Here is a 27,692-nt window from a genome sequence, read left to right on the forward strand (position 1 = left end):
TAGAAAAATTTTCGATAACAACTTTTTCCTAAAGACAAGTTGTCGATAACAACTTTTTCCTAAAGAAAAGTTGTCGATAACAACTTTTTCTTAAAGAAAAGTTGTCGATAACAACTTTTTTCTATAGAAAATTTGTCGATAACAACTTTTTTCTATAGAAAATTTGTCGACAACAAGATTTATCTAGTGAAAAATTGTCGATAAAAAGATTTATCTACTGAAAAATTATCGATAGTAAATTTTCTGTATAAAAAAAAATATTTACCTTTGATAACTTTTCCTAATAAATTCTTAAATTTTTATCATCAAAATAAAACTCCTTGCTTTATTATTTCAAATAAGTTATAAATTTTTATTTTAGTTTTTTTTTATTACTAACAAATAAAATTCAATTTTGTGGTTTTCTATTCCTGGGTTAGTAGTACAAAAATATTTTCCAATAAAAATATCGATTATTTTTTTTTCTTTCTTTCTTTCATAATTATTATTTAACACAACAATCTTTGTTAGCAAATGAGGAAATAAAAACAAACACAACTATTCGGATGTTAGGGACAAACACACGAAAGGGATAGGGAGGAGAAGAGATAGAAAAACGTAATACAACAACACACAAAACTCGAACTGTAAATCTGCGATAATAGCTGGTCACAAGGAGCCGAAAGAAACGTTAGAACTTAAATAATAAGTTATTATAGCCAAGGAGCAGCAAATGGCAGAAGAAATACCATAATTATATGAAAACATCAAGAATACTTAACGAAGACGCCAAGAACCCTGGTCGTAAGTAAAAGAAGAAGACTAAGAAAATGGAGAAACAAAAGCTAAGCCAAAATGGTTTTGACTTTTTGAGCTGTAATGCTGTAACAGTTTTCAACTTTAAACCTGAAATTGAGGTTGAGGAGAAAAACTATGGCAAAGTAAGTCCAAAAAAAGAAAACAACTGTGGTCGCAGGTCCTTTGGTTGGTCTGTCATTGCAAGGGGAAAGTAACTTCGTCTCAACCAAGCATTCACACAGAATACCCTCTGGCAAAACTATAAATAATACCCAAAAAAAGAATGAAATAAAATAATAAAGAATTATTTTAACAAAGAGAAGGAACAGAAAAAGAAGAAAGGAAAAACACAGCTGGAACTGAAACTGAATCCGTTATTATGGCCACTTTACCAGGTTCTTGTCGTACAATTTTCTCAGGGTCCTTTAAAAAGACCCCCTTCCAAAACAAGACAAAAGGAAGCAAAACTTAAACACAGAAAAAAAATAAAAAAGAAAACACTTAAAAAATAACAATTTTTGTAGGTTTCTGGCACGCACAGACAAGCAGGGTTTTAAGGACTTTCACTTTATTACGATGCAACAAACTATTTGCCCACCGCCCTCCATATACAAAAGTGATAGCTGTTTCCGACTTGTTTTACTTTGGTTATTTTCGTTCATTGTGCGTTCATTCCTTTTTCCACTCCCTCTCTCGCATCTAGGCCTTTGTCCTTTGTTTGGCATAATCGAGGGCCGCCACCAATATACGTTTCTCCAGCACACGATACTCCAGTATCATGGCCGCCCGCGACGTCATTGCCACTTGCTGGTCCTTAACCAAGGCTAATTGCTTTTCATCTTCCTCCAGTGTCTGGGGGAAGACACGCAACAGCAACATCAAACGTGTCTGCAGATACTGCCACGTTTTCGATTCCAATGACGTCTCCAAAGCACAATCAATGTGCAATAAATCCATAGCCCGTTCCGAGTTTATCCAATGATCCAATTGTTCCTCGTTCATGTTGAAGACACGTACAAAGGCCAAAAGTTCGGGTGAAATAAAATCAGGTGCTGGCAGTACTTTCAATTCACTGTTCTTTGGTATGCTGAGGAGTTCCAAAAGTTTGGCACGTTTTTCGAACAGGACATCCGAGGGACTGAGGCCAAGTTTGATCGATACTTTGTCCTTGGGATTGGACGCATTAATGAAACTGGAAAAGAAAAAAAGAATAATTACTGAAAAAATTCAAAATTTCCATGGGAATATATATCGATAACAATAAACAATTAATTAACTTTTGTTTATAGAAAAGTTGTCGATAATAACTTTTCTTTATAAAAAAGTGGTCGATAGTAACTTTTATTTATAAAAAAGTGGTCGATAGTAACTTTTATTTATAGAAAAGTTATCGATAACAAGTTTTTCTTATAGAAAAATTGTCGATAACAATTTTTCCGCATAGAAAAATTGTCGATAATAATTTTTCCGCATAGAAAAATTGTCGATAACAATTTTTCCGCATAGAAAAATTGTCGATAACAATTTTTCCGCATAGAAAAATTGACGATAGATAAATTGTCGATAGCAACAATTTTCTATAGAAAAATTATCGATAACACATATTTTCTATATAGAAAATTTGTCGATAACACATATTTTCTATATAGAAAATTTGTCGATAACACATATTTTCTATATAGAAAATTTGTCGATAACACATATTTTCTATATAGAAAATTTGTCGATAACACATATTTTCTATATAGAAAATTTGTCGATAACACATATTTTCTATATAGAAAATTTGTCGATAACACATATTTTCTATAGAAAAATTGTCGATAACAATTTTTTTCTATTGAAAAATTGTCGATAACAATTTTTTCCTATTGAAAAATTGTCGATAACAATTTTTTTCTATTGAAAAATTGTCGATAACATTTTTTTCTATTGAAAAATTGTCGATAACAATTTTTTTCTATTGAAAAATTGTCGATAACAATTTTTTTTCTATAGAGAAATTGTCGATAACAACTTTTTTTCTACAGAAAACTTGTCGATAACATCTTTTTTTCGATAACAACTTTTCGTTATAGAAAAGTTGTCGATAACAACTTTTCGTTATAAAAAAGTTGTCGATAACAACTTTTCGTTATAAAAAAATTGTCGATAACAACTTTTCGTTATAGAAAAGTTGTCGATAACACATATTTTCTATATAGAAAAGATGTCGATAACACATATTTTCTATATAGAAAAGTTGTCGATAACACATATTTTCTATATAGAAAAGTTGTCGATTACAACTTTTCTCTGTATAGAAAAGTTGTCGATAACAGTTGTCGATAACAACTTTTCTGTATAGAAATGTTGTCGATAACAACTTTTCTTTATATAGAAAATTTATAGAAAAGATATCGATAAAAAATTGTCTTTATAGAAAAGTTGTCGACAACAAGTTTTCTTTATAGAAAAGTTGTCAATAACAAGTTTTCTTTATAGAAAAGTTGTCAATAATAAATTTTCTTTACAGAAAAGTTATCGATAACAACTTTTCCGTATAGAAATGTTGTCGATAACAACTTTTCTGGATAGAAAGCTTGTCGATAACAATTTTTCTGTATTGAAAAATTGTCGATAACAATTTTTCTGTATTGAAAAATTGTCGATAACAATTTTTCTGTATTGAAAAATTGTCGATAACAATTTTTCTGTATTGAACAATTGTCGATAACAATTTTTCTGTATTGAAAAATTGTCGATAACAATTTTTCTGTATTGAAAAATTGTCGATAACAATTTTTCTGTATTGAAAAATTGTCGATAACAATTTTTCTGTATTGAACAATTGTCGATAACAATTTTTCTGTATTGAAAAATTGTCGATAACAATTTTTCTGTATTGAAAAATTGTCGATAACAATTTTTCTGTATTGAAAAATTGTCGATAACAATTTTTCTGTATTGAAAAAATGTCGATAACAATTTTTCTGTATTGAAAAATTGTCGATAACAATTTTTCTGTATTGAAAAATTGTCGATAACAATTTTGCTGTATTGAAAAATTGTCGATAACAATTTTTCTGTATAGAAAAGATATCGATAACAAATTTTCTTTATAGAAATGTTATCGATAACAAATTTTCCTAACTATTCTATATAGAATAGTTATCGATAACAACTTTTCTCTATAGAAAAGTTATCGATAACAACTTTTTTCTATAGAAAAGTTATCGATAACAACTTTTTTCTATAGAAAAGTTATCGGTAACAATTTTTCTCTATAGAAAAGTTATCGATAACAATTTTTCTCTATAGAAAAGTTATCGATAACAACTTTTCTCTATAGAAAAGTTATCGGTAACAATTTTTCTCTATAGAAAAGTTATCGATAACAATTTTTCTTTATAGAAAAGTTATCGATAACAACTTTTCTGAATAGAAAAGTTGTCGATAACAACTTTTCTGAATAGAAAAGTTGTCGATAACAACTTTTCTTTCTAGAAAAGTTGTCGATAACAACTTTTCTCTGTAGAAAAGTTGTCGATAACTACTTTTCTCTGTAGAAAAGTTATCGATAACTACTTTTCTCTGTAGAAAAGTTATCGATAACAACTTTTCTTTATAGAAAAGTTATCGATAAAAACTTTTCTTTATAGAAAAGTTGTCGATAACAACTTTTCCGTATAGAAAAGTTGTAGATAATAACTATTCTGTTTGTTATCGATTCTTTTCCACTCACCCATTGTGTATCATCAAATCCGAGTTGGTCCGATCTCCATAATAAATAAAGATCTGCTCCCCCTTCTTGTAGTCCTCCTGGGCGCTACTCTCCACCTGTTGCGTTTCCATGTTGAAGAAAGTGGTGATGGTGCCATCGCGATGATTTGCCATATCCCAGAAGGGTATCAAGGCGGCAATCGTGTCCGATGTGTCACCCTCACGCTTTGGCTTGGTGCGAGGTATCAGATTTTCGCGGGTCATGACCGTTGAGACAGCCCATCTGTAAGATAAAAAAAAATTTTAAATTATTAGAAAAATATTCCTCTATAATTGAAAGCATGGCCTCGAGGTAGGGCCAGTCATGGTTGGGGGTGCGGGAGGTAGCACAAACCCAATTTAAAATTAATTACCACATCTAAAATTCGCTCAAGACCATAACAATTTGTTGTTCGCCATTATCCTTGTAACAGACAAAAACTTTGTCCGTCTCTCTTAAAAGTTAAACCCCAAATGCAAATGGTGTGGTTGCTGTTGAGTTCATAAAAATGCCTAAAACTATGCTGTAATTTTTCAACTTTTTTTACACTTGAATAATTTGTTTTAACAACCATACTTTTGAGGTTGCCGTCTAAGGACCGGCAAAAAAACACAAGAACACAGCTCTGAGGCAGACCACAACCAATGTTTGACAAACGGAGTGAAAGCAGGAGGCGAGGTTGTAAACAGAAGACCAACAGAACAGGGTAATAAAATAAACAACACCAACAGCAAAAGCAACTTGAGCGCTAACAGCCATCAAAGTCAATCGGCCTAGTGAAGAAAATTTGAAATGTTGAAGAGGATGGAGATAAGGTTGTCATCAACGAAATTTTCGGTGACGACTATGACATCACCACAACTTACATCCTCTCATCATCAACACTCCAACGCAGTCTGAAAGTTGTAAAACTTCCATCATCATCCTCATCATTATCAGGGCAACAAGGACTTTAGTTTTAACTTTTCCGTTACCATAGCCATCATCAGCGGCCAAATAACTGGTGCCTCTTCTCCCGCGGTATTCCTCCGCCAGTCTTGGTGTCATTACTAATGAGCTTTAAGCCTCTAATCCTTTCAGCCACACAAAAATAAAAACAAAATTAAAAAGCCAAAAAGAAATGATGTTGGGCTTCATCATCATCCACATCGCTGTTATCGGCAATTTTCCGTTAGAGAAAATTTGTTAACTCCATTTTTCCCACACACAGAGGTTGTTATCGAAAACTCCATCACCAGAAAAACATTGGACAGGCCTTACTTCCTTAAACCTTAAACAGAACCCCCTTCGACCAGTAAAAACCATTTTTCAACAAGAAGAAGGCCAATGTCTGCCACCACTTAACCTACTCTTCTCATGACGAGAGAGCACAAAATTTCCATGCCGTGAAGTGGGACACAAAGCAAGCCTTAAAGTATGCAACAATTATATGCATAACAACATAAGTAAAAGCTATGCTGCTCCTCGACATTCTCTCATTCCCTCCGGCCTTACAAGACCACCACAAATGTCAGTTATCGTTTCCAATTGCCATGAGTGTCTTTCGAGCTGGGGGTTAGGGAGGACACAAGTGGCTTTAAGGTAGCCCCAACGTTTTGTGTGACCCACATTAAAAAAATGCATCGAGTTTTGCTACGAAAATTTAATAACCTTTCCTTTACCCCATAACTGTTTCGCACGACTAACAATCAAATTTCCATGTGACCTGAGCAAAAGGAGAGCGTGAAAAAAAAACCAGGCCGCCAAAAATGACAATGAAGTTGTCGCAAACTGATGCCAGAGAGGGGGAGGGGGAGAGAGTAAAAGTTTAAGGAAAATGAATTTTGACTCTTTCTTTTCTTGTGGCGTAATTTAATTATGGCCGACTTTTTATTGAAATTAAATTGCAAAGACCAACCTGATGTGGGACAAATATTATTGGGACGAAGGACAAGGGTTTTTTCATTTCATTTTTTCCTGGAAAGTAGCTGCTGCCAGCAGAAACGCCATGCCTTTTAGAAATAGTTTCTCCGAAGTTTAAGTTTTAATTTTTTTTGAAGGTAGACGGCTAAAACATAGCTGCCTCCCCTATCTCCTTAAGGACATACCTAACTCTCCCTAACGACTTCGAAGATATTTTTAATCAGACATAACTTATGCAGACTTATTCTTACCAACAATCTCTGAATTACTGAGACAGTCATGGAGTTCCGTGAAGCTGCCTGCATGCCTGCATTCGGATATTGTCATAACTGGTTGAAATTTCCAGTTGCCTGAATGTGACGTTAACATAATTAAATCTTAAATGAAATTGTAAATGCAGGCGGACGTTTTAATGGCTTTGGATGAGAGGACGGGGAAAAGGCAAATGAAAGGGGTAAACTATAAAAAGCAGAGATGTTATCGACAACTTTTCTATGCGGAAAAGTTAATATCGACAACTTTTCTGTGCAGAAAAGTTACTATCGATAACTTTTCCATGCAGAAAAGTTACTATCGATAACTTTTCCATGCAGAAAAGTTACTATCGATAACTTTTCCATGCAGAAAAGTTATTATCGATAACTGTTCTATGCAGAAAGGTTACTATCGATAACTTTTCTATGCAGAAAGGTTACTATCGATAACTTTTCTATGCAGAAAAGTTATTATCGATAAATTTTCTCTGCAGAAAAGTTATTATCGATAACTTTTCTATGCAGAAATGTTACTATCGATAACTTTTCTATGCAGAAAAGTTACTATCGATAACTTTTCTATGCAGAAAAGTTACTATCGATAACTTTTCTATGCAAAAAAATTACTAACGATAAGTTTTCTATGCAGAAAAGTTACTATCGATAACTTTTATATGCAGAAAAGTTACTATCGATAACTTTTCTACGCAGAAAAGTTATTATCGATAACTTTTCTCTGCAGAAAAGTTATTATTGATAACTTTTCTATGCAGAAAAGTTATTATTGATAACTTTTCTATGCAGAAAAGTTATTATCGATAACATTTCTATGCAGAAAAGTCATTATCGATAACTTTTCTTTGCAGAAAGGTCATTATCGATAACTTTTCTTTGCAGAAAAGTCATTATCGATAACTTTTCTATGCAGAAAAGTTATTATCGATAACTTTTCTATGCAGAAAAGTTATTATCGATAAGATTTCTATGCAGAAAAGTCATTATCGATAACTTTTATTTGCAGAAAAGTCATTATCGATAACTTTTCTTTGCAGAAAAGTCATTATCGATAACTTTTCTTTGCAGAAAAGTTATTATCGATAACTTTTCTATGCAGAAAAGTTATTATCGATAACTTTTCTATGCAGAAAAGTTATTATCGATAACTTTTCTATGCAGAAAAGATATTATCGATAACTTTTCTATGCAGAAAAGTTATTATCGATAACTTTTCTATGCAGAAAAGTTATTATCGATAACTTTTCTATGCAGAAAAGTTATTATCGATAACTTTTCTATGCAGAAAAGTTATTATCGATAACTTTTCTATGCAGAAAAGTTATTATCGATAACGGAAAAGTTGTTATCAAGGTGTTATGTGTAAACTCAGAATAACACAATTTCAACCCGTCAAAAGTAAATATCAACTTTTAGTTCCCCACTTGCGGTTGCCTTACAAACTCATCCAAAATGACAGTTAACTTTCCGTTTTGGAAACTATGATGCAAACTTTATTAAAATACTGATTATTCAATTACATCTTCCACTCGCTTGCTTACTTTTGGCCCTCACGGCGAGGAGAACAGAAATTGTAATTTGCTTCATGAAGATGAGATACGAACTGGCAAGTTGCAGATATTCAAGTAAAGAAGAAAATTTCGCTGGCAGATTAGAAGAGAAGAGAAAGAATTGCAAAAGAAAAAATAATCCCCCTAGACATTGGAGGAATGAAAGTGTCGGTAGAACAGCTCGAAGATTCTAACTTTACAAGAGTATCATATCCTGCAGATCCACTTGAGAACTTCACTTCAATTAGTAATGGATGTCGTGCTGTGGCTGAGTTCCTTTTTCTAGTGGATGCGTTGGATGAGTGGTTTAAAGTTCTTCTCCTTCCCATCCTCCTGCCAAGGAGAAAAAACCACAGGATTTTTATTTTCTTTTTTTAATTTTTGCTCCTCACAAGGACGTATATCTAGTGGCTGTCGAAGGATAAATTACAACGTGACTCTCGAATATAATTGCATTTCATAGCTTATAACTGCAAGCATTAACGTGTTGTGGAGCTTATATGTCTCAGCCGCGTTACAACTTGAGAGCAGAGAAAGATGAACTTAAATTCCTAAAAGGTAAATTGAAAACTTACAAGGCAGGAGGTTACGAAATCCGCAGAGTTAATAGGTTTCATGGGTTATTGACACTGCAGCCAGATTGGGTGTTTGTCACTCCCTACCCCATTTCTCGGCGTTGAAGGCACTCTGATGTAGTCAATTATTGATATCCTCTCAATCACCTATCGACTTTATTGCATTAATTTATCCAGGACATAACTTCAATTTCCCTCCCGCCTTTCTCCGCCCCCTTTTCTTTCCCGCCCACAACATGAGCGTTATTGACTTGATTACTGTCACTTGTTATCGAACGCTTCGAGCAGATTATTATGGCATATGAGTGCTGGCACTTCACCCCATTTTACGATGTGTGTGTGGTTGTGAAGGTGGTTGTCATTGCTGTCATGACAGGCAAACCAATAAATGGTGGAATTATTTTACATGTGTGGGGGAAAGAACCCCTCTCCTACATACATGTATGTATATACTTTTTTTTCTCCCTTGTAACCTTTTCAGATATTATCGCCAACTTTAAAATAAAGGGAAAAATATCACTGGCACTTTAAAAAAAAAAATCATGAAATTTCGAAATTGTTATCGATAATATGTCTTTACATAAATATTATTTAGCGACAATTTTCTTCGGCAGACAAAATTTGCTCCATGAGTTTTCTGCCCAGAAAAATTGTCTCATCTGCGGTCATAAAATTAATTACCTTCTCAGGTTTTCAATTCAATAATCTGAAATAGATTGAATTTACCGAAACTTTAATTTGAGTAGGAGCTCCTTTTGAGGGTGTGAAGCAATATCTGTACTTTACAACCACAAGAACAATCGCAGACATTTTGAATATTCAAAATGAGGTGCTAATCAATGTTTTGGGGAGGAGAATTGACATCCAAATGATAAACATTTAATTTCATTCCCAAATCAACAGAATTTACATTTTAATTGAAATTTTATCGAAATGCTCAACATTTAATCTCTGTCGATATTCTTAATGGAATTGAATTAATAATGGGAAATTTACACCTTCGTGATAAGGCATATTCACCCACACCTTAGCACTTAGTTGAACACATTCAGAATATACAATTGTTGTCGGTGAACCGAAAATCAAAATATAATTAAGTGTGCAATTAAGCTAATAATTAATCGATGGAAATCTGGTCTGTTATCGACAACTTTTCTATACGGAAAAGTTGTTATCGGCAACTTTTCTATACGGAAAAGTTGTTATCGACAAGTTTTCTAGGCGGAAAAGTTGTTATCGACAAGTTTTCTAGGCGGAAAAGTTGTTATCGACAACTTTTCTATGCGGAAAATTTATTATCGACAACAAAAAATTGTTATCGACAACTTTTCCATACGGAAATGTTGTTATCGACAACTTTTCCACACAGAAGAGTTGGTATCGGCTACTCTTCTATACAAAAAAGTTGGCATCAACAACATTTCTATACAGAAAAGTAATTATCGACAAAATTTCTATACCGAGAAGTTGTTATCGACAACTTTTCTATTCAAAAAAGTCGTTACCGACAACTTTTCTATACGGAAAAGTTGTTATAGACAATTTTTTTTGCACGGAAATGTTGTTATCGACAACTCTTCTATAGACACAAGTCGTTATCGACAACTTTTCTATCGAGACAAGTCGTTATCGACAACTTTTTTATGCAGAAAAGTTGTTATCGACAACTTTTCTATACGGAAAAAGTTGTTATCGACAACTTTTCTATACGGAAAAAGTTGTTATCGACAACTTTTCTATACGGAAAAAGTTGTTATCGACAACTTTTCTATACGGAAAAGTTGTTATCGACAAATTTTTTATACGGAAAAGTTGTTATCGACAACTTTTCTATACGGAAAAGTTGTTATCGACAACTTTTCTATACGGAAAAGTTGTTATCGACAACTTTTCTATACGGAAAAGTTGTTATCGACAACTATTCTATACGGAAAAGTTGTTATCGACAACTATTCTATACGGAAAAGTTGTTATCGACAACTTTTCTATGCGGAAAAGTTGTTATCGACAACTTTTCTATACGGAAAAGTTGTTATCGACAACTTTTCTATACGGAAAAGTGGTTACCGACAACTTTTCTATACGGAAAAGTGGTTATCGACAACTTTTCTATACAGAAAAGTGGTTATCGACAACTTTTCTACACAGAAAAGTTGTTATCGGCCAACTTTCTACACAGAAAAGTTGTTATCGGCCAACTTTCTACACAGAAAAGTTGTTATCGGCCAACTTTCTACACAGAAAAGTTGTTATCGACAACTATTCTACACAGAAAAGTTGTTATCGACAACTATTCTACACAGAAAAGTTGTTATCGACAACTTTTCTATACGAAAAAGTTGTTATCGAAAATTTAATTATACGGAAAAGTTGTTATCGACAACTTTTCTATACGGAAAAGTTGTTATCGATTACTTTTCTATACGGAAAAGTTGTTATCGACAACTTTTCTAGACGGAAAAGTTGTTATCGATTACTTCCTAACAAAAAAGTTGTTATCGATATCTTTTCTATGCAGAAAATTTGTTATCGATTACTTTTCAATACAAAAATGTTGTTATCGACAACATTTCTGTACAGAAAACTTGTTATCGACAGGAAAGTTGTTATCGACAACTTTTCTACACGGAAAAGTTGTTATCGACAACTTTTCTACACGGAAAAGTTGTTATCGACAACTTTTCTATACGGAAAAGTTGTTTTCGACAACTTTTCTATACGGAAAAGTTGTTATCGACAACTTTTCCACACGGAAAAGTTGTTATCGACAACTTTTCTACACAGAAAAGTTATTGTCGACAACAGAAAAATTGTTATCGAAAACATTTCTATACAAAAAAATTGTTATCGACAATTTTTCTCCACAGAAAAATTGTTATCGACAACTTTTCTACACAGACAAGTTGTTATCGACCACTTTTCTATACAGAAAAGTGGTTATAGACCACTTTGATGTCGTTTCTATTTAATTGTCCTTTAATTTTGTCTCTATAAATATAAATCCCTTTACGAATTATTTTTTTTTTGATCTAAAATCTTTCTAAGCCTTGCCCTTTTACTTAACAAAATCATTTATTAAAATATATCACTCCTTCAAAAGAAAGACTCGTTGACAGCTTTTTATTATGAAATATATAAAGCACAACTCACAGGCTTCTTTTCGTTTGACTTTTATTGATTTATAGAAACCATGTCCATTATATAAATGTTGAGAGCCCTCCTTGATATTATTGCAGGCTTTCACTTTTCATTAAGTGGTTGTCTGATAGTTTATTATGGCCTCAATAGTAATCGAATAAAAAAGTTTTATTCTGGTTTCCAGTAATCCTGACGCCACCCCACCGCAACCAACCACTTCACTTTACCCACTTGCAAAAAGAGTGTTTATATTTTTAAGAGGATAAAAAACTATTTTAATATTCAAAAGGGGGAGGGCAATTTCTAGTGGGTTGCGTTGGTATGTGTGTCAATGGAAAGCGATGTAAATAAATATGCCAATGATGAATGGGTGTGAGTACAACAAAACCTTGATCCATTAGAAATTATTTATGCACCACAACTTAAGTGGAAAAGTGGAAATCGAGGAAAGTAATTTTAGTGTAAAGAGACAAAATTTAGAATTTCCATCATTCCTTATGGAAGACACCCTTCCATTTACCACACACAATAAAAATATTGTACACATTTCATTCAGTATTGAATGAATGGAAAAATATGTTCCCAGTCTTAAGAGAATCGTGTCAAGATTTTTGTGTTATTCGATTGTTGAGCAATGGGGCCGAACAGCTAACAAAGCCAAAACAACAATTTGTTGAGCAGTTGAAATTTCTCTCAAGGGGAATGAAAATAAATTAGCACAGAGGGAGATATGAATACACAACAAAGAGCAATTTTTTCTTACAATTTTAATAAAAGGATAAATATGCCAATGAAAATGATATTCAAAGAACTTTATTTCATGTTTCCTTAGTTGTCGATAAGAAGATGTAACAACATTTTTCTAAAGAAAAATTGTCGATAACAACTTTTTTCGATAGAAAAGTTGTCGATAACAACTTTTTTCGATAGAAAAGTTGTCGATAACAACTTTTTTCGATAGAAAAGTTGTCGATAACAACCTTTTTCGATAGGAAAGTGGCCGATAACAACTTTTTTCGATAGAAAAGTTGCCGATAATAACTTTTTTCTAGAGAAAAGTTGTCGATAACAACCTTTTTTCTATAGTAAAGTTGTCGATAACAACTTTTTTCTACAGAAAAGTTGTCGATAACAACTTTTTTCTATAGAAGAGTTGTCGATAACCACTTTTTTCTATAGAAAAGTTGTCGATAACAATTTTTTTCTATAGAAAAGTTGTCGATAACCACTTTTTTTTATAGAAAAGTTGTCGATAACCACTTTTTTTATAGAAAAGTTGTCGATAACCACTTTTTTCTATAGTAAAGTTGTCGATAACCACTTTCTTCTATAGAAAAGTTGTCGATAACAACTTTTTTCTATAGAAAAGTTGTCAATAACAACTTTTTTCTATAGAAAAGTTGTCGATAACAACGTTTTTCTATAGAAAAGTTGTCGATAACAACTTTTTTCTATAGAAAAGTTGTCGATAACACACATTTTCTAAAGAAAAATTGTAGATAACACTTATTTTCTTTAAAAAATATTGTCGATAACAAAGTTTTTCTACAGAAAAGTTGTCGATAACAACTTTTTTCTACAGAAAAAATTGTCTATATCAACTTTTTTCTATAGAAAAGTTGTGGATAAGAACTATTCTCTATAGAAAAGTTGTCGATAACAATTATTCTCTATAGAAAAGTTTTCGATAACAACTTTTCGCTATAGAAAAGTTGTCGATAACAACTTTTCGCTATAGAAAAGTTGTCGATAACAACTTTTCGCTATAGAAAAGTTGTCGATAACAACTTTTCGCTATAGAAAAGTTGTCGATAACAACTTTTCGCTATAGAAAAGTTGTCGATAACAACTTTTCGCTATAGAAAAGTTGTCGATAACAACTTTTCGCTATAGAAAAGTTGTCGATAACAACTATTCTCTATAGAAAAGTTGTCGATAACAACTTTTTTCTATAGAAATGTTGTCGATAACAATTTTTTTTATATAGAAAAGTTGTCGATAACAACTTTTTTCTATAGAAAAGTTACCGGTAACAACTTTTTTTCTATAGAAAAGTTATCGATAACAACTTTTTTTCTATAGAAAAGTTGTCAATTACAACTTTTTCTAACTTTATTCGATAGAGAAGATTTCGATAACAACTTTTTTATATAGAAAAGTTGTCGATAACAACTTTTTTCCTATAGAAAGTTTGTTGACAAAAGCTTTCTACAGTAAATGTATCGATAACACTTTTTCTGTACCGTAAAAATGTCGATAACACTTATATTTAAATTTTTCTCTTTAATTAATTCACATACTTTAATAAAATGTATGAATGTGTGTGTGTGATCAAAAATGCTATATGTTTTCTTTTCCGAGATTGGCTGGTGGTTACCGTTGTTGTTGCCGCTATTGTAATCACTGCTGTAATTGTTGCTATTCGCTCTCTCTCTCTTTGTGTGTGTTGCCACTTTTACACTTCAACTATTGACTTAATAAAACAACAGTATAAACTAACTATAAAAAGCAACAACAAAAACTAGCACTTTATGAAGATAAACTTTAGACAAACAAACGGCAGGATGGATATGTTACCAGGAACCGAACCAAAGGAACCGCAAGTCATTGAAAACAAACACACAGAGAGCGACAGCTCAACTCAACTCAAATCAAAACTACCTACATATGTACGTGTGTATGTATGTGTGTTTGCAATCTAACAAAGTGAAGCTTCCTGCCAGTGTTGCCATGTGCGTGTATGCACATAGTTCAATTTGTAAGTCCCACACATCTACACACTCCCATTACACTTTTCATATTCGCAGGAAATGCGTTGCTTTCCAACTGAACTTTATTTTATTCCAATGTTTTTTTTTTGGTTTTTTTTTTCTGTTGCTTCCACTTCTCGGCAACTAGACAAGTTCGCCAGCTGTAGTGGCAATAACAGCTTTCAAAAAGTACTCTTGACTATTCATATCATTCTGTTGTGAAAAATGTAAACTATTCGCATAATATATACGCATTCACGCGTTGCACTTTACGCATGGACGGATAGTCAAAGTCATTCACACACAAAAAGGAAAATTAGTTATTAGTTATGTTTCATATGGCAAGTTATTTTCATTGCGAAGTTTTTCAATCAAATATGCGGGGGGATAGAATAAGTTAGGTTTGAAAAAAGAAAAAAAAAGTTGTCAATAACAACTGTTTCCTATAGAAAAGTTATCGATAACAACTTTTCTGCTTAGAAAAGTAGCCGATAATTAGTTTTCTACATAGAAAAGTTATTATCGATAAGGAAAGTTATCGATAATACCATTTCTGCACAGAAAACTTGTCGATAATAACTATTCTGCACAGAAAAATTATCGAAAATAACTATTCTGCATAGAAAAGTTATCGATGATAACTTTTCTGCATAGAAACATGATCGATAATAACTTCTCTGCTGAGAAAAATTATCGATAATAACTTTTCCGTAGAGAAAAGTTGTCGATAATAACTTTTCCGTAGAGAAAAGTTATCGATAATAACTTTTCCGTAGAGAAAAATTGTCGATAATAACTTTTCCGTATAGAAAAGTTATCGATATAAACTTTTCCGTATAGAAAAGTTATCGATAATAACTTTTCCGTATAGAAAAGTTATCGATAATAACTTTTCCGTATAGAAAAGTTATCGATAATAACTTTTCCGTATAGAAAAGTTATCGATAATAACTTTTCCGTATAGAAAAGTTATCGATAATAAATTTTCCGTAGAAAAAAGTTGTCGATAATAACTTTTCCGTAGAGAAAAGTTGTCGATAATAACTTTTCCGTAGAGAAAAGTTGTCGATAATAACTTTTCTGTAGAGAAAAGTTATCGATAATAACTTTTCCGTATAGAAAAGTTATCGATAATAACTTTTCCGTAGAGAAAAGTTATCGATAATAACTTTTCCGTAGAGAAAAGTTGTCGATAGTAACTTTTCCGTAGAGAAAAATTGTCGATAGTAACTTTTCCGTAGAGAATAATTGTCGATAATAACTTTTCCGTATAGAAAAGTTATCGATAATAACTTTTCCGTATAGAAAAATTATCGATAATAACTTTTCCGTATAGAAAAGTTATCGATAATAACTTTTCCGTATAGAAAAGTTATCGATAATAACTTTTCCGTATAGAAAAGTTATCGATAATAACTTTTCCGTAGAGAAAAGTTGTCGATGTTAACTTTTCTGTAGAGAAAAGTTATCGATAATAACATTTCCGTATAGAAAAGTTATCGATAATAACTTTTCCGTAGAGAAAAGTTATCGATAATAACTTTTCCGTAGAGAAAAGTTGTCGATAGTAACTTTTCCGTAGAGAAAAATTGTCGATAGTAACTTTTCCGTATAGAAAAGTTATCGATATAAACTTTTCCGTATAGAAAAGTTATCGATAATAACTTTTCCGTATAGAAAAGTTATCGATAATAACTTTTCCGTATAGAAAAGTTATCGATAATAACTTTTCCGTATAGAAAAGTTATCGATAATAACTTTTCCGTATAGAAAAGTTATCGATAATAACTTTTCCGTATAGAAAAGTTATCGATAATAACTTTTCCGTATAGAAAAGTTATCGATAATAACTTTTCCGTATAGAAAAGTTATCGATAATAACTTTTCCGTAGAAAAAAGTTGTCGATAATAACTTTTCCGTAGAGAAAAGTTGTCGATAATAACTTTTCCGTAGAGAAAAGTTGTCGATAATAACTTTTCTGTAGAGAAAAGTTATCGATAATAACTTTTCCGTATAGAAAAGTTATCGATAATAACTTTTCCGTAGAGAAAAGTTATCGATAATAACTTTTCCGTAGAGAAAAGTTGTCGATAGTAACTTTTCCGTAGAGAAAAATTGTCGATAGTAACTTTTCCGTAGAGAATAATTGTCGATAATAACTTTTCCGTATAGAAAAGTTATCGATAATAACTTTTCCGTATAGAAAAGTTATCGATAATAACTTTTCCATACAGAAAAGTTGTCGATAACAACTTTTCCATACAGAAAAGTTGTCGATAACAACTTTTCCGTATAGAAAAGTTGTCGATAACAACTTTTCCGTATAGAAAAGTTGTCGATAACAACTTTTCCGTATAGGAAAGTTGTCGATAACAACTTTTCCGTATAGAAAAGTGGTCGATAACAACTTTTCCGTATAGAAAAGTTGTCGATAACAACTTTTCCGTAGAGAAAAGTTGTCGATAACAACTTTTCCGTAGAGAAAAGTTGTCGATAACAGCTTTTGAAGCATAAAAAATATCTTCCTCTAAATACATTTTTGATTTTAGCCTTTCCGAACTACATTTCGATAACTACTTTCATTTATTAACATTTTTATTTACCCCTCTCTCATTTGCTTTGCTCTGCATTTATTCTCTGTTTGTATCGCATAATTAAAATTAGATTGCCTCTGTGATGCCAAAACAAATACAATTTTCCCATCTTTGTTTAATAGTCTCAGATAATTTTGTGCAGCACTCATTCAGCTCTGCATCACCCATCTAACATTGATGGACTGATTGACTGATTATGGCCAAACTGGATTCAATTCGATGCTCCACATTTCATTTATCATAACATCATTTCCCACAAGTGTGCTGGCAGCAGCCTACTTGCTACTACCATCGAAGCTCCTGACGATAACGATTTCGACACATAATTGCTTTTTTTGTTTCTATGCCCAGTCCTCCAATTGGAAATTGCTTTGGATAACGGGAATTGAAGCAATAGATAATGGTCCCATTGATGCAAATGCATGACAAAGGATGTAGATTTTCCTGAACAAGTCATAAATATTATTATTTTATGCCAGGGACACTCAATTGTATCGATAGTTTTACTATCGATGTGAAATAGTTTCATTTCCAATGGCGAAAATTTGAGGTTAACCCATAACCCCACAATACATTGTATTCTAACCTATAATCAATAAAATTATATGACAATACATGTGAATGTGTTAGTGTGTGTGTGTGTGGTCCATTGAGTGTGAGTGTGTTTGGGAGTATGTTTTCAACATTTCCGCTTAAATATTTTTACGGAAGTATTTGTAAAAATGTATCGGATGTTAAAATGTAATCAAAACTACAAATATAAGGAAATGCATGTTGCATACTTTTAGGCGCAGGTTGAGTAGAATACAAAATGAAAATTTATTTTCAATTTATTATCGATTTTTCTATATAGAAAACAGGTAATCGATAAATTCCCTCTATTGAAAAGTTGTTATCGATAAGTTTTATACATGATTTCTACATAATTATTCAATATATAATTATTGGTGGGCATAAAACTTCCACTCAGAAAAAATTGTTATCGATATATTCTTAATGACCTAATTATTAATTATTATAAATAATTCCTAGAAAATAATAATAATTTTTTCCGTTGCTCTAAAAATACAAAAGAAAAACGTAAACCTTTTAGAACAACAAAATTGCAAATAATTCCATCACAGTTGTTCAACAAAGAATTTGAAACACACACAAGCGGAACGAACGTAGAATAATAATTAATGTAAACAACACTAATTATGGACATAATAATAAGATCCCTTTGCTAGGACTCTAATGGGCAGCATGCCATTGCCATGAATAGAGAAGGACATTGTCAATGGTTCTGACTGAAGGAGAAATGCAAAAGTTTTGATAGTCTCTCGGACTAAAGTACACGGTAATGGATACTTGTAAGCAGATTAAATGTTAAGTAGCTCGTTTTTTTCTCTGAGAATGACAGAGAGAGGGTGGGGGGAGAGAAAAGAAAGAAGGACAAGAAGAATGCACGGAATAAGCAACTATGAGAAAAACAAAACAATTACTTAGCTGTATAAAGACAAAGAGGAGGTCGTCAAGTTGTAAATTTGCAAGGAATAAATGTTTAAAGGATAATTGTTGTGGAAAATTTTTATCGACAGGATTTTTATACGGAAATCTGGTTATCGACGATTATTCTGTGTAGAAAACGTTTTATCGATTAATTTTCTTCATAAAAAAAAAAAACTGTTATCGAAACTTTTATAAATACAAAACTTGATATCAGCAAATGTTGTGCATACAAAACTTGTTATCGACAAATTTTTATGTAGAAATCTTGTTATCGATATATTTTCTATTAAGTAACTTTGTTATCGAATCTTAAAAAACTTGTTGTACCAAAAATTTTCGTAATAAAAATCTGTAATCGAATCTTCTGTATAGAAAATTTGTTATCGACAATTTTATATGTAGGAATTTTGTTATCGATAACTTTTCAAAAAAGAAAATTTGTTATCGATAACTTTTCTATTATGTAATTTTGTTATAGACGACTTTCATGCAAAGGAATCTTGGTATCGTTTACTATTTAAAAAAAAGAAAACTTGTTATCAACAACTTTCCTATTAGGTAATTTTGTTATCGACAACGTTAATGAAACGAAATATTATTATTGATAACTTTTCATAAAAGAAAACTTGTTATCGATTAATTTTCTATTAATCAACTTTGTTATCGATAACTTTCATGCATTGGAATCTTCCTATCGATAATTTTCGAAAATAAGAAAACTTGTTATCGATAAGATTTCTATTAAGTAACTAGTTATCGACAGTTTTCATGCAAAAAAATTGTAATCGATAACTTTTCAAAAAGAAAACTTGTTATAGATAACTTCTCTATAAAGTAACATTGTTATTGATAACTTTCATACAAAAGAAGATTGTTATGGATAACTTTTCAAAAAAGAAAACATGTTATCGATAACGTTTCTGTGAAGTAACTTGATTATGGAGAACTTCCGTGCAAAAGAATATTGTTATCCATAACTTTTCGAAAATAAGAAAACTTGTTATCGATAACATTTCTATTAAGTAACATTGTTATCGATAACTTTTATGCAAAGGAATCTTTTATCGGCTGCTTTTCTATATAGAAAGCTTTTTATCGATAACTTTTCTATTAAGAAAGTTTGCTATCGATAACTTTCTATTGAGAAACTTTGTTATCGATAACTTTTCAAAAAAGAAAATTTGTTATCGATAACTTTTCTATTAATTAACTTTGTTATCGACAACTTTCATGCAAAGGAATCTTGTTATCAATAACCTTTCAAAAAAAGAAAACTCGTTATCGTTAACATTTATACCAAGTAACTTTGTTATCGACAACTTTCATGCAAATGAATATTGTTATCGATAAGTTTTCAAAAAAGAAAACTTGTTATCGATAGCGTTTCTATAGAGTAACTTGTTTATCGACAACTTCCATGCAAAAGAATATTGTTATCGATAACTTTGCAAAAAAGAAAGCTTGTTATCGATAACTTTTCTATAGAGTAACATTGTTATCGACTACTTTCATGCAAAGGAATCTTCCTATCGATAACTTTGCAAAAAATAAAATTTGTTATCGATAACTTTTCTATTAAGTAACGTTGTTATCGATAGCTTTCATGCAAAAAATCTTGTTATCGATAACTTTTCAAAAAATAAAACTTGTTATCGATAAATTTTCTATTGAGTAACTTTGTTATCGATAACTTTCATGCAAAGGAATCTTCCTATCGATAACTTTTCAAAAAATAAAACTTGTTATCGATAACGTTTCTATGAAGTAACTTGATTATCGACAACTTTCATGCAAAAGAATATTGTTATCGATAACTTTTCATAAAAGAAAACTTGTTATCGATAACATTTCTATAGAGTAACTTTGTTATCGACAACTTTCATGCAAAGGAATCTTGTTATCGATAACTTTTCATAAAAGAAAACTTGTTATCGATAACATTTCTATTAAATAATTTTGTTATCGACAACTTTCATACAATGGAATCTTCCTATCGATAACCTTTCGAAAAAAAAAAACTTGTTATCGATAACGTTTCTATAGAGTAACTTGTTTATCGACAACTTCCATGCAAAAGAATATTGTTATCGATAAGTTTACAAAAAAGAAAAATAGTAATCGATAACTTTCCCATTAAGTAACTGAAAACATGTTATCGATCATTTTTCCTTGCAGAAAACTCGTTTTTTAAAAACAAACTGTTATGGTCCACTGATCCATGAGACAACTATTATCTACAGAAAACTTGTTATCGACAACTTTTTGGCATAAAAAGCTTTTCATAAAATTTTCTATATTTAAAATTTGTTATCGATAATTTTTGATATTTTATCGAAAACTTTATGTACGCAAATTTGTTATCGACAATTTTTCTCTATAGAAAATCTGTTATCGATAACTTCTCTTTATAGAAATTTGTAATCAATAAATTTTCAATGTGTTATCAATTGTTATCGAAAATTGAAATTCCATGGAAAACTTCTTATCGAACACTTTCTGTCATCAAAACTTGTTATCCAAATTTTTTCGTTTAAGGATCGATAAATTTCCTGCTTAGGAAACATATTATCGATAACATTTTCATCGATTAGTTTTTCTTAAGAAAATGCGAAATTTTCTTAATTTCCTTCGAAATAAAAATTGTTTAATAGTTTCTCTCTATTTCCTTGCAGATGCTACAAACCGCTGCCTCCCTGATTGTCGAAGAAGAGCTGGCCCCACAAGCCGATGCCTTGCGAGGTCAACCGGAATATGCCAAGCCAAGCAGTGATGGAGGAACGGCAACAAAACGACGACCAGGCAATCGTAAACGTAAGCGTAGACCCCAAGTGGCTGCAAGTGGAGGTAGTGAAGAGATGGCCTCAGGACCTACAGCGCCCAGTCCCATAACCCACAATTGGCGTGTCTCGTCCAGTGAGGAAACTTTTAGAAATGATTTCAAGCCTGTGGCAAGTCCCAGCAGTGTGGCCGAAAGGAGATCAACATCTCCCGCTCAATCTCCTGGTGGAGGAAGACGAAGGAAGCCGGCAACCATTCGGGAACCCTTGGCCGCCTTAGAAAAGGAACAAAAGCTATATGAAATGCGTAACACCAAAACGCCGGGCACCAAGACGACATCCAGCTCCAACAAAGAAAATTCCAAGGGAAGCTCGACAAATCGTAATTCGGAAAATGTGAAAAATATTTTGAAAAACAGTGGCGGCTTAAGTTTGAGTGAAATTTTACAACAGAAAAATCTCTCCCTGGATGATCTGCTCAAGGGTAAACAAAATGCCCTGCAAGCTTTGCAGACCACTGCCACAACAGTTAGCCATAATGCCACAAAGGATTCCGGTGCCCGTTATACGGCCAAACCAAAATTTAAGCTCAGTACCACCTCGGTAAAGTCCACGGCAAATCAGGATGCCAAGGAGCATTCCAAGTTGACGGCCTTGCAGAAATTAAAGCTATTCGGGGCTGCCTCTAGGCCGGTGGGATCTCAGGTGGGTCTGGTGGATCATTTGACGACAAGGAAAAAAGAGGGAGGGGCAACAACGACCAGTACCACGACCACAACCACTGCGGCGCCCACCACCCGCATTCCGCTGTACAAGAAACTTTTGCATCAACGATCCACCTTGAGGCCGGCATTTTTGTTGAAAAATTCCCGGATGACATTGGCCAGTGTGGAACCGGAGCATGATACCACCACATTGGCCATGGGTATACGGGAAGCCAACTCAAGGGAGATGGAAGAGGATGATGAGAATTTCGATGATGAAGATTTGGAAAATAGCACAGCCACAGTTGATAGCTTGGAGGTCACCACATGGAGGGCCGAAACCACCACAACGCCCCCGCCCACAAGGCGTCCTCAGCCTACACAAATCACCGCCAAGCCCATTACCAAATTTAGCACCCTGCGAGAGAGGGCCAACTCTCTCAAGGAACTGAGTACAACAAGGCGCATGTATTCCACCACTCGGGGTCTTGGCAGGGCCACAAATCGTTTCACCACCAGCAGTAGCACGGTGGAGCCTCCACAGACCACCACATCTGTGGGCGATGCCATGACCACTACATCTCAGACAACCACGACGACGACAACAAAAGCAACGACAACAACCGCCAGCAGCAGCACCATGAATTTAACACCTCGGGCCAATTTAAATCTCAACACCGATGACATTCGGGAACGTATCCAGGAAACCCTGCTCAAGAATCTCATTGAAAAAGAGCAGGCATTTAAAAAACAAAATTTTGCCTCCAAGGAAACGGCGGCGGAGGAGGACAATGATGATGATTTGGAGAATTTCTTTGAGGAGTCAGTGAAACCCAAGGCCAGTAATGCCCTGGAAACCTCCACCATTACCACAAGGATGAAACAATACAGTTCAGCCATACCCAGCTCCACACCACTACCGCCAGCTACCCAGCAAACCTCCAACAGCATACCGGACTATGACAACGTAGATGATCGCACCGATCTGTTGGAGCTAATTGAGGATCGGCGATCAGGCAATCGCTTGTTTAAGGTGTTGGAGCAACGCAACATGACCCTGGATGAGCTGATTGAACATCGCAAACGTGGCTCCAGCCAATTGCATTTGGCCACCATTGTTCAGACGCCCTCCCGCTATTATCCCGACAAGAAAGTTCTGCTGCAGGACAACATGGACATTGTGACAGCCTTTGAAAATTTCCCCCATTTCAATTTGCTCAATTTGAAAAGTGTCAAACCAGATGACATTAAAACCGATTCACAGGGTTCCAGTTATTTCACCTCGATCATTGACATCGAGCCCACCGATGAGATTTACAAAAAGGGCCAGGCCTCACCGGGACTCAATGAAAAAGGTGCGTCCCACAATTATGTTAGCCATAATCGTTTGGATCGTAGACGCCAGCTGAGAGGCTCTTCCAGATATTTGTATCGTGGTTATCCTAGAATCAGAGAAGACAGGCAGTAGAGGGGAGGAGATAAATTAGAGAGAGGAAGAGTTTCGGAGATCTTTAATTTCCCCTTTTCCCAAATAAAATTTCATCAGATGGGAGCTGAGGCTGCTGCTGCTGCTGAGGCGGTTGTCAAATGGATTTCAAAACAAAATTTTTTTCATTGGCCAACAAATCAGAAAATCTCCTGCAAAAATTTTGCATTAAAAAGAGACAGTAATTTTTTATGAAAATTTGGAAGCCGCTAAAGCAGCAGTAAGCTCTCATCTCCATACAAAGGCAAGTAGGTGGAGTCCTGGATGAAATTATTTTAGGTTCCGGAAACAAAAAGTATTTAAATGTCGCTAAAATCATCAAAAATACCGAATATCGGGAGGTATCTTTATATGGGGGCTATACGAAGACGTGGACCTGCTTGGACAATTTTCCGTCATAGGCTGTAGTATCCATTACGAACTTCAAGTACCAAATTTGAAACATTTCCGGTGAAAAAAGTCGCTTAAATCATCAAAATACCGAAAATAGGGAGGTACCATTATATGGGGGCTATAAGAAGGCGTGGATCTGCACAGACAATTTTCTGTCATAGGCTGTGGTATCCATTTCGAACTTCAAATACCAAATTTGAAACAATTCCAGTAAATAACGTCGCTAAAATCATCAAAATACCGAATATCGGGAGATACCTTTATATGGGAGCTATACGAAGGCGTAGACCTTCACGGACAATTTTCTGTCATAGGCTGTAGTATCCATTACGAACTTCAAATACCAAATTTGAAACAATTCCGGTGAATAATGTCGCTTAAATCGCCAAAATACCGAATATCGGGGGGTACCGTTATATGGGGGCTATGCGAAGACGTGGACCTGCACGGACAATTTTCTGTCTTAGGCTGTAGTATCAATTACGAACCTCTAATACCAAATTTGAAACAATTCCGGTGAAAAAAGTCGCTAAAATCATCAAAATGCCGAATATCGGGAGGTAACGTTATATGGGGGCTATACGAAGACGTGGACCTGCACAGACAATTTTCTGTCATAGGCTGTAATATCCATCATGAACTTCAAATACCAAATTTGAAACAATTCCGGTGAATAATGTCACTAAAATCACCAAAATACCGAATATCGGGAGGTATCGTCATATGGGGGCTACACGAAGGCGCGGACCTGCACAGACAATTTTCTGTCATAGGCCGTAATATCCATCATGAACTTCAAATACCAAATTTGAAGCAATTCCGGTGAATAAAGTCGCTTAAATCATCAAAATACCGAATATCGGGAGGTATTGTCATATGGGGGCTATACGAAGATGTGGACCTGCACAGACAATTTTCTGTCGTAGCCTGTGGTATCCATTACGAACTTCAAATACCAAATTTGAAACATTTCCGGTGAAAAAAGTCGCTTAAATCATCAAAATACCGAAAATAGGGAGGTACCATTATATGGGGGCTATACGAAGGCGTGGACCTGCACAGACAATTTTCTGTCATAGGCTGTAATATCCATTACGAACTTCAAATACCAAATTTGAAACCTTTCCGGTGAATAATGTTGCTAAAATTATCAAAAACACCGCATATCGGGAGGTACCTTTATATGGGGGCTATACGAAGGCGTGGACCTGCACAGACAATTTTCTGTCTTAGACTGTAGTATCCATTACGAACTTCAAATACCAAATTTGAAACAATTCCGGTGAATAATGTCGCGAAAATCATCAAAATACCGAAAATAGGGAGGTACTATTATATGGTGGCTATACGAAGACGTGGACCTGCACAGACAATTTTCCGTCATAGGCTGTAGTATCCCATACGAACTTCAATACCCATTTTCAATACCAAAAGTCCTGCAGACATGATATACATTTGAGTAAAATTTAATCAACCTACTTCATTTCATTCAGAAGCTAGAGTGATTTCCACAGACGAATAGACCGACGGACATCGCTAAATCGACAGATTAGTTGGTTCCTAAAAAAACTCTTAGAAGTCCATAAAAGTTGTTTTTGTTTTTTTTTAATTTAGTCCTTAAAAATATTCTCTAAAAAATCGGAAATCTCCATTTTTTTCCTTCCAAAAAATCCTTTTCAAAAAAAAAAAACTTTGAAAATAATATCTGGAGGATTCATTCCAAGTCGATTTTAAAATTCCATATAAGTCAGCACCCCAAGGTGGCCCCTGACTTTTCCCCAAATCATCATCCTCCGTAACATGTTTTTCAATTCAATTTCCATTCTCTCATTTCAGTTGCCCTGTTACCCGATCGCTCTGACAAATCCCTGGGGTTCTTTCCCTCATGGAAGACCTTGGCTTTGGCCTCCTTGGCCACAACGACAACCACCAAAAAAGATAGTCCCAAACAAGCCCCCTTCTATTTGGCGCAACCCAAAATGCTACTGGAAAACAACAACGGCAATAATTCCGATGAAGATGATTACGAGATTCGGGAAAATGAATTGGTATTGATTAACAACGATGACAGTGGAGACGACAACGAAGATGGTGACTCCTCCAATGCGGCAGATGTTGATTATAGGCCCCAATCACCGGTACAGGCTGCGGTGCGTGTTGCTGGCTCGGCCAGTCTATCGCCTGGCGATAATTTAGAAAATCAAGCCCACGATTTGGTTGACTTGGAATTATCAGGTCATGGTTTCAAACGTAGCCCCATGGCAGCTGGTGCCCTGGCCGGTGGCAATCAGCACAAAAACTTTTATGCAAATATGCCTGCCGGCATTAAGTCAGCCATTGTGGCCAGTGCCACCATTGTAATGACAGCTCTTGTTACGTTCATGGTTATTTTTGCGGTGTGTCGCTGGAAACAGAAACATAGTCGCATGTCGAACATTATGAAATCCTATAATGCCATGAAAAGTAAATTGCCACCCATTGCCATGACGCAGACAACAGCCGCCTCCGCAGGTGGTGGAAATGCAATGGCCAGCACTTCGTGTACACGACATTCGTCGCTGCGCGAAATGAATAGTTTATTGGGTGGCAGTGGTCTATCGGTGGCGGCCACGATTACCACGACAACCACAGGAGTGCCAAATACCCCCTCACCGACCACTTCACAGACAACAGTGGCCCTGAGCACCTCGACGACAACGCCAACGGCAGCCGGCGCATCATTATCATCAGGTGGTGGATTGCGTGAAAGCAGCAGAAAATACAATCCCCTTATCCAGCACAGTAGTGGCCCGCAGCATATGCAAAGACCCAGCTCCTTGCTATTTCATCGGCCGCCACCAGCGAACAACAAAAACCACCAACAGCATCAGCAACAACAGCAGCCCACAAATCTAGCCATTCTAAGCAATTGTAATCTGTCGGATCTACGAAGAACCAGTGCAAATGATTTAAGAGGTTCAACGACATCGTTGAGTTTCTCACTGACCAGTGGCCACAACATTCCCAGCACACACATAAACAGTATGGATGCCAATTCGCCGGAAGTGCAAGAATATCTCTTCGATACGCTAAGGAATTCATTTTAATAGGAATTAAGAGACAGAGAGAGAGAGAGAGAGAGAAAATAATATCTGGTGGAAGTTTTTCTGAAACTAAAAAATATGGAGAACAACAAAAAACATGAATTGTTTAATTTCTGTGGTATTTTTTCTGAAACTCAACAACAACAACTACAACAATACAACACAATATAAATACACAAATTTAAACAAGGTTTAGTAGGTTTTAATTACAAAAACAAAAAAGATTCACAAAAATTAAAAACAAAAAAAAAATAAAATATTTAAATATGGAAAATAAAATTAAAAATAAATGGGAGGTAAATTCGGCATGGCCGATTAAATTGTAAATTCCACAAGAAAATGGAGAAATTTTCTTAAAAATAAATAATTTTTGTGGGGGCCTATACCCCCTATTCGCTTGAAAAACAGTGACAAAAATCTAGAAATCGGGCGATACGTCTATAGAGGTCATTATCCAATG

The 27,692-nt window shown here is 34.2% G+C and overlaps 2 protein-coding genes across 2 annotated transcripts; one reads left to right on the plus strand and one right to left on the minus strand.

Moving 5' to 3' along the window:
- Positions 1-324: 324 nt before the first annotated feature.
- LOC101899078 (actin-histidine N-methyltransferase) lies at positions 325-14,438 on the minus strand. Its single transcript, XM_059122431.1, has 3 exons — positions 14,331-14,438; positions 4,502-4,762; positions 325-1,969 (listed from the first exon to the last, which is right to left on the minus strand). The coding sequence occupies exons 2-3, from the start codon at positions 4,741-4,743 to the stop codon at positions 1,477-1,479; spliced, it is 735 nt and encodes a 244-aa protein (XP_058978414.1). The 5' UTR covers positions 4,744-4,762; positions 14,331-14,438; the 3' UTR covers positions 325-1,476.
- LOC131802357 (serine-rich adhesin for platelets) lies at positions 6,816-27,265 on the plus strand. Its single transcript, XM_059122537.1, has 3 exons — positions 6,816-6,875; positions 21,462-23,734; positions 25,966-27,265. Exons 1-3 carry the CDS (start codon positions 6,816-6,818, stop codon positions 27,233-27,235), a joined length of 3,603 nt encoding a protein of 1,200 aa, XP_058978520.1. The 3' UTR covers positions 27,236-27,265.
- The last annotated feature ends 427 nt before the right edge of the window (positions 27,266-27,692 follow it).

The sequence above is a fragment of the Musca domestica genome, unplaced genomic scaffold (genome assembly GCF_030504385.1).
Source record: "Musca domestica strain aabys unplaced genomic scaffold, Musca_domestica.polishedcontigs.V.1.1 20, whole genome shotgun sequence".
Lineage (NCBI taxonomy): Eukaryota > Metazoa > Arthropoda > Insecta > Diptera > Muscidae > Musca > Musca domestica.

What these genes read in the sequence shown, in the direction of transcription:
- LOC101899078 (XM_059122431.1), bottom strand. Translation starts at nt 4,743, where the DNA reads ATGACCCGCGAAAATCTGATACCTCGCACCAAGCCAAAGCGTGAGGGT. An exon ending in GATTTGATGATACACAATGG is followed by an intron (nt 1,970 to 4,501) that starts GTGAGTGGAAAA and finishes TTTCTTTTCCAG; the next exon opens with TTTCATTAATGCGTCCAATC.
- LOC131802357 (XM_059122537.1), top strand. Translation starts at nt 6,816, where the DNA reads ATGCAGGCGGACGTTTTAATGGCTTTGGATGAGAGGACGGGGAAAAGG. An exon ending in GGAAAAGGCAAATGAAAGGG is followed by an intron (nt 6,876 to 21,461) that starts GTAAACTATAAA and finishes ATTTCCTTGCAG; the next exon opens with ATGCTACAAACCGCTGCCTC. An exon ending in AGAATCAGAGAAGACAGGCA is followed by an intron (nt 23,735 to 25,965) that starts GTAGAGGGGAGG and finishes TTTTCAATTCAA; the next exon opens with TTTCCATTCTCTCATTTCAG.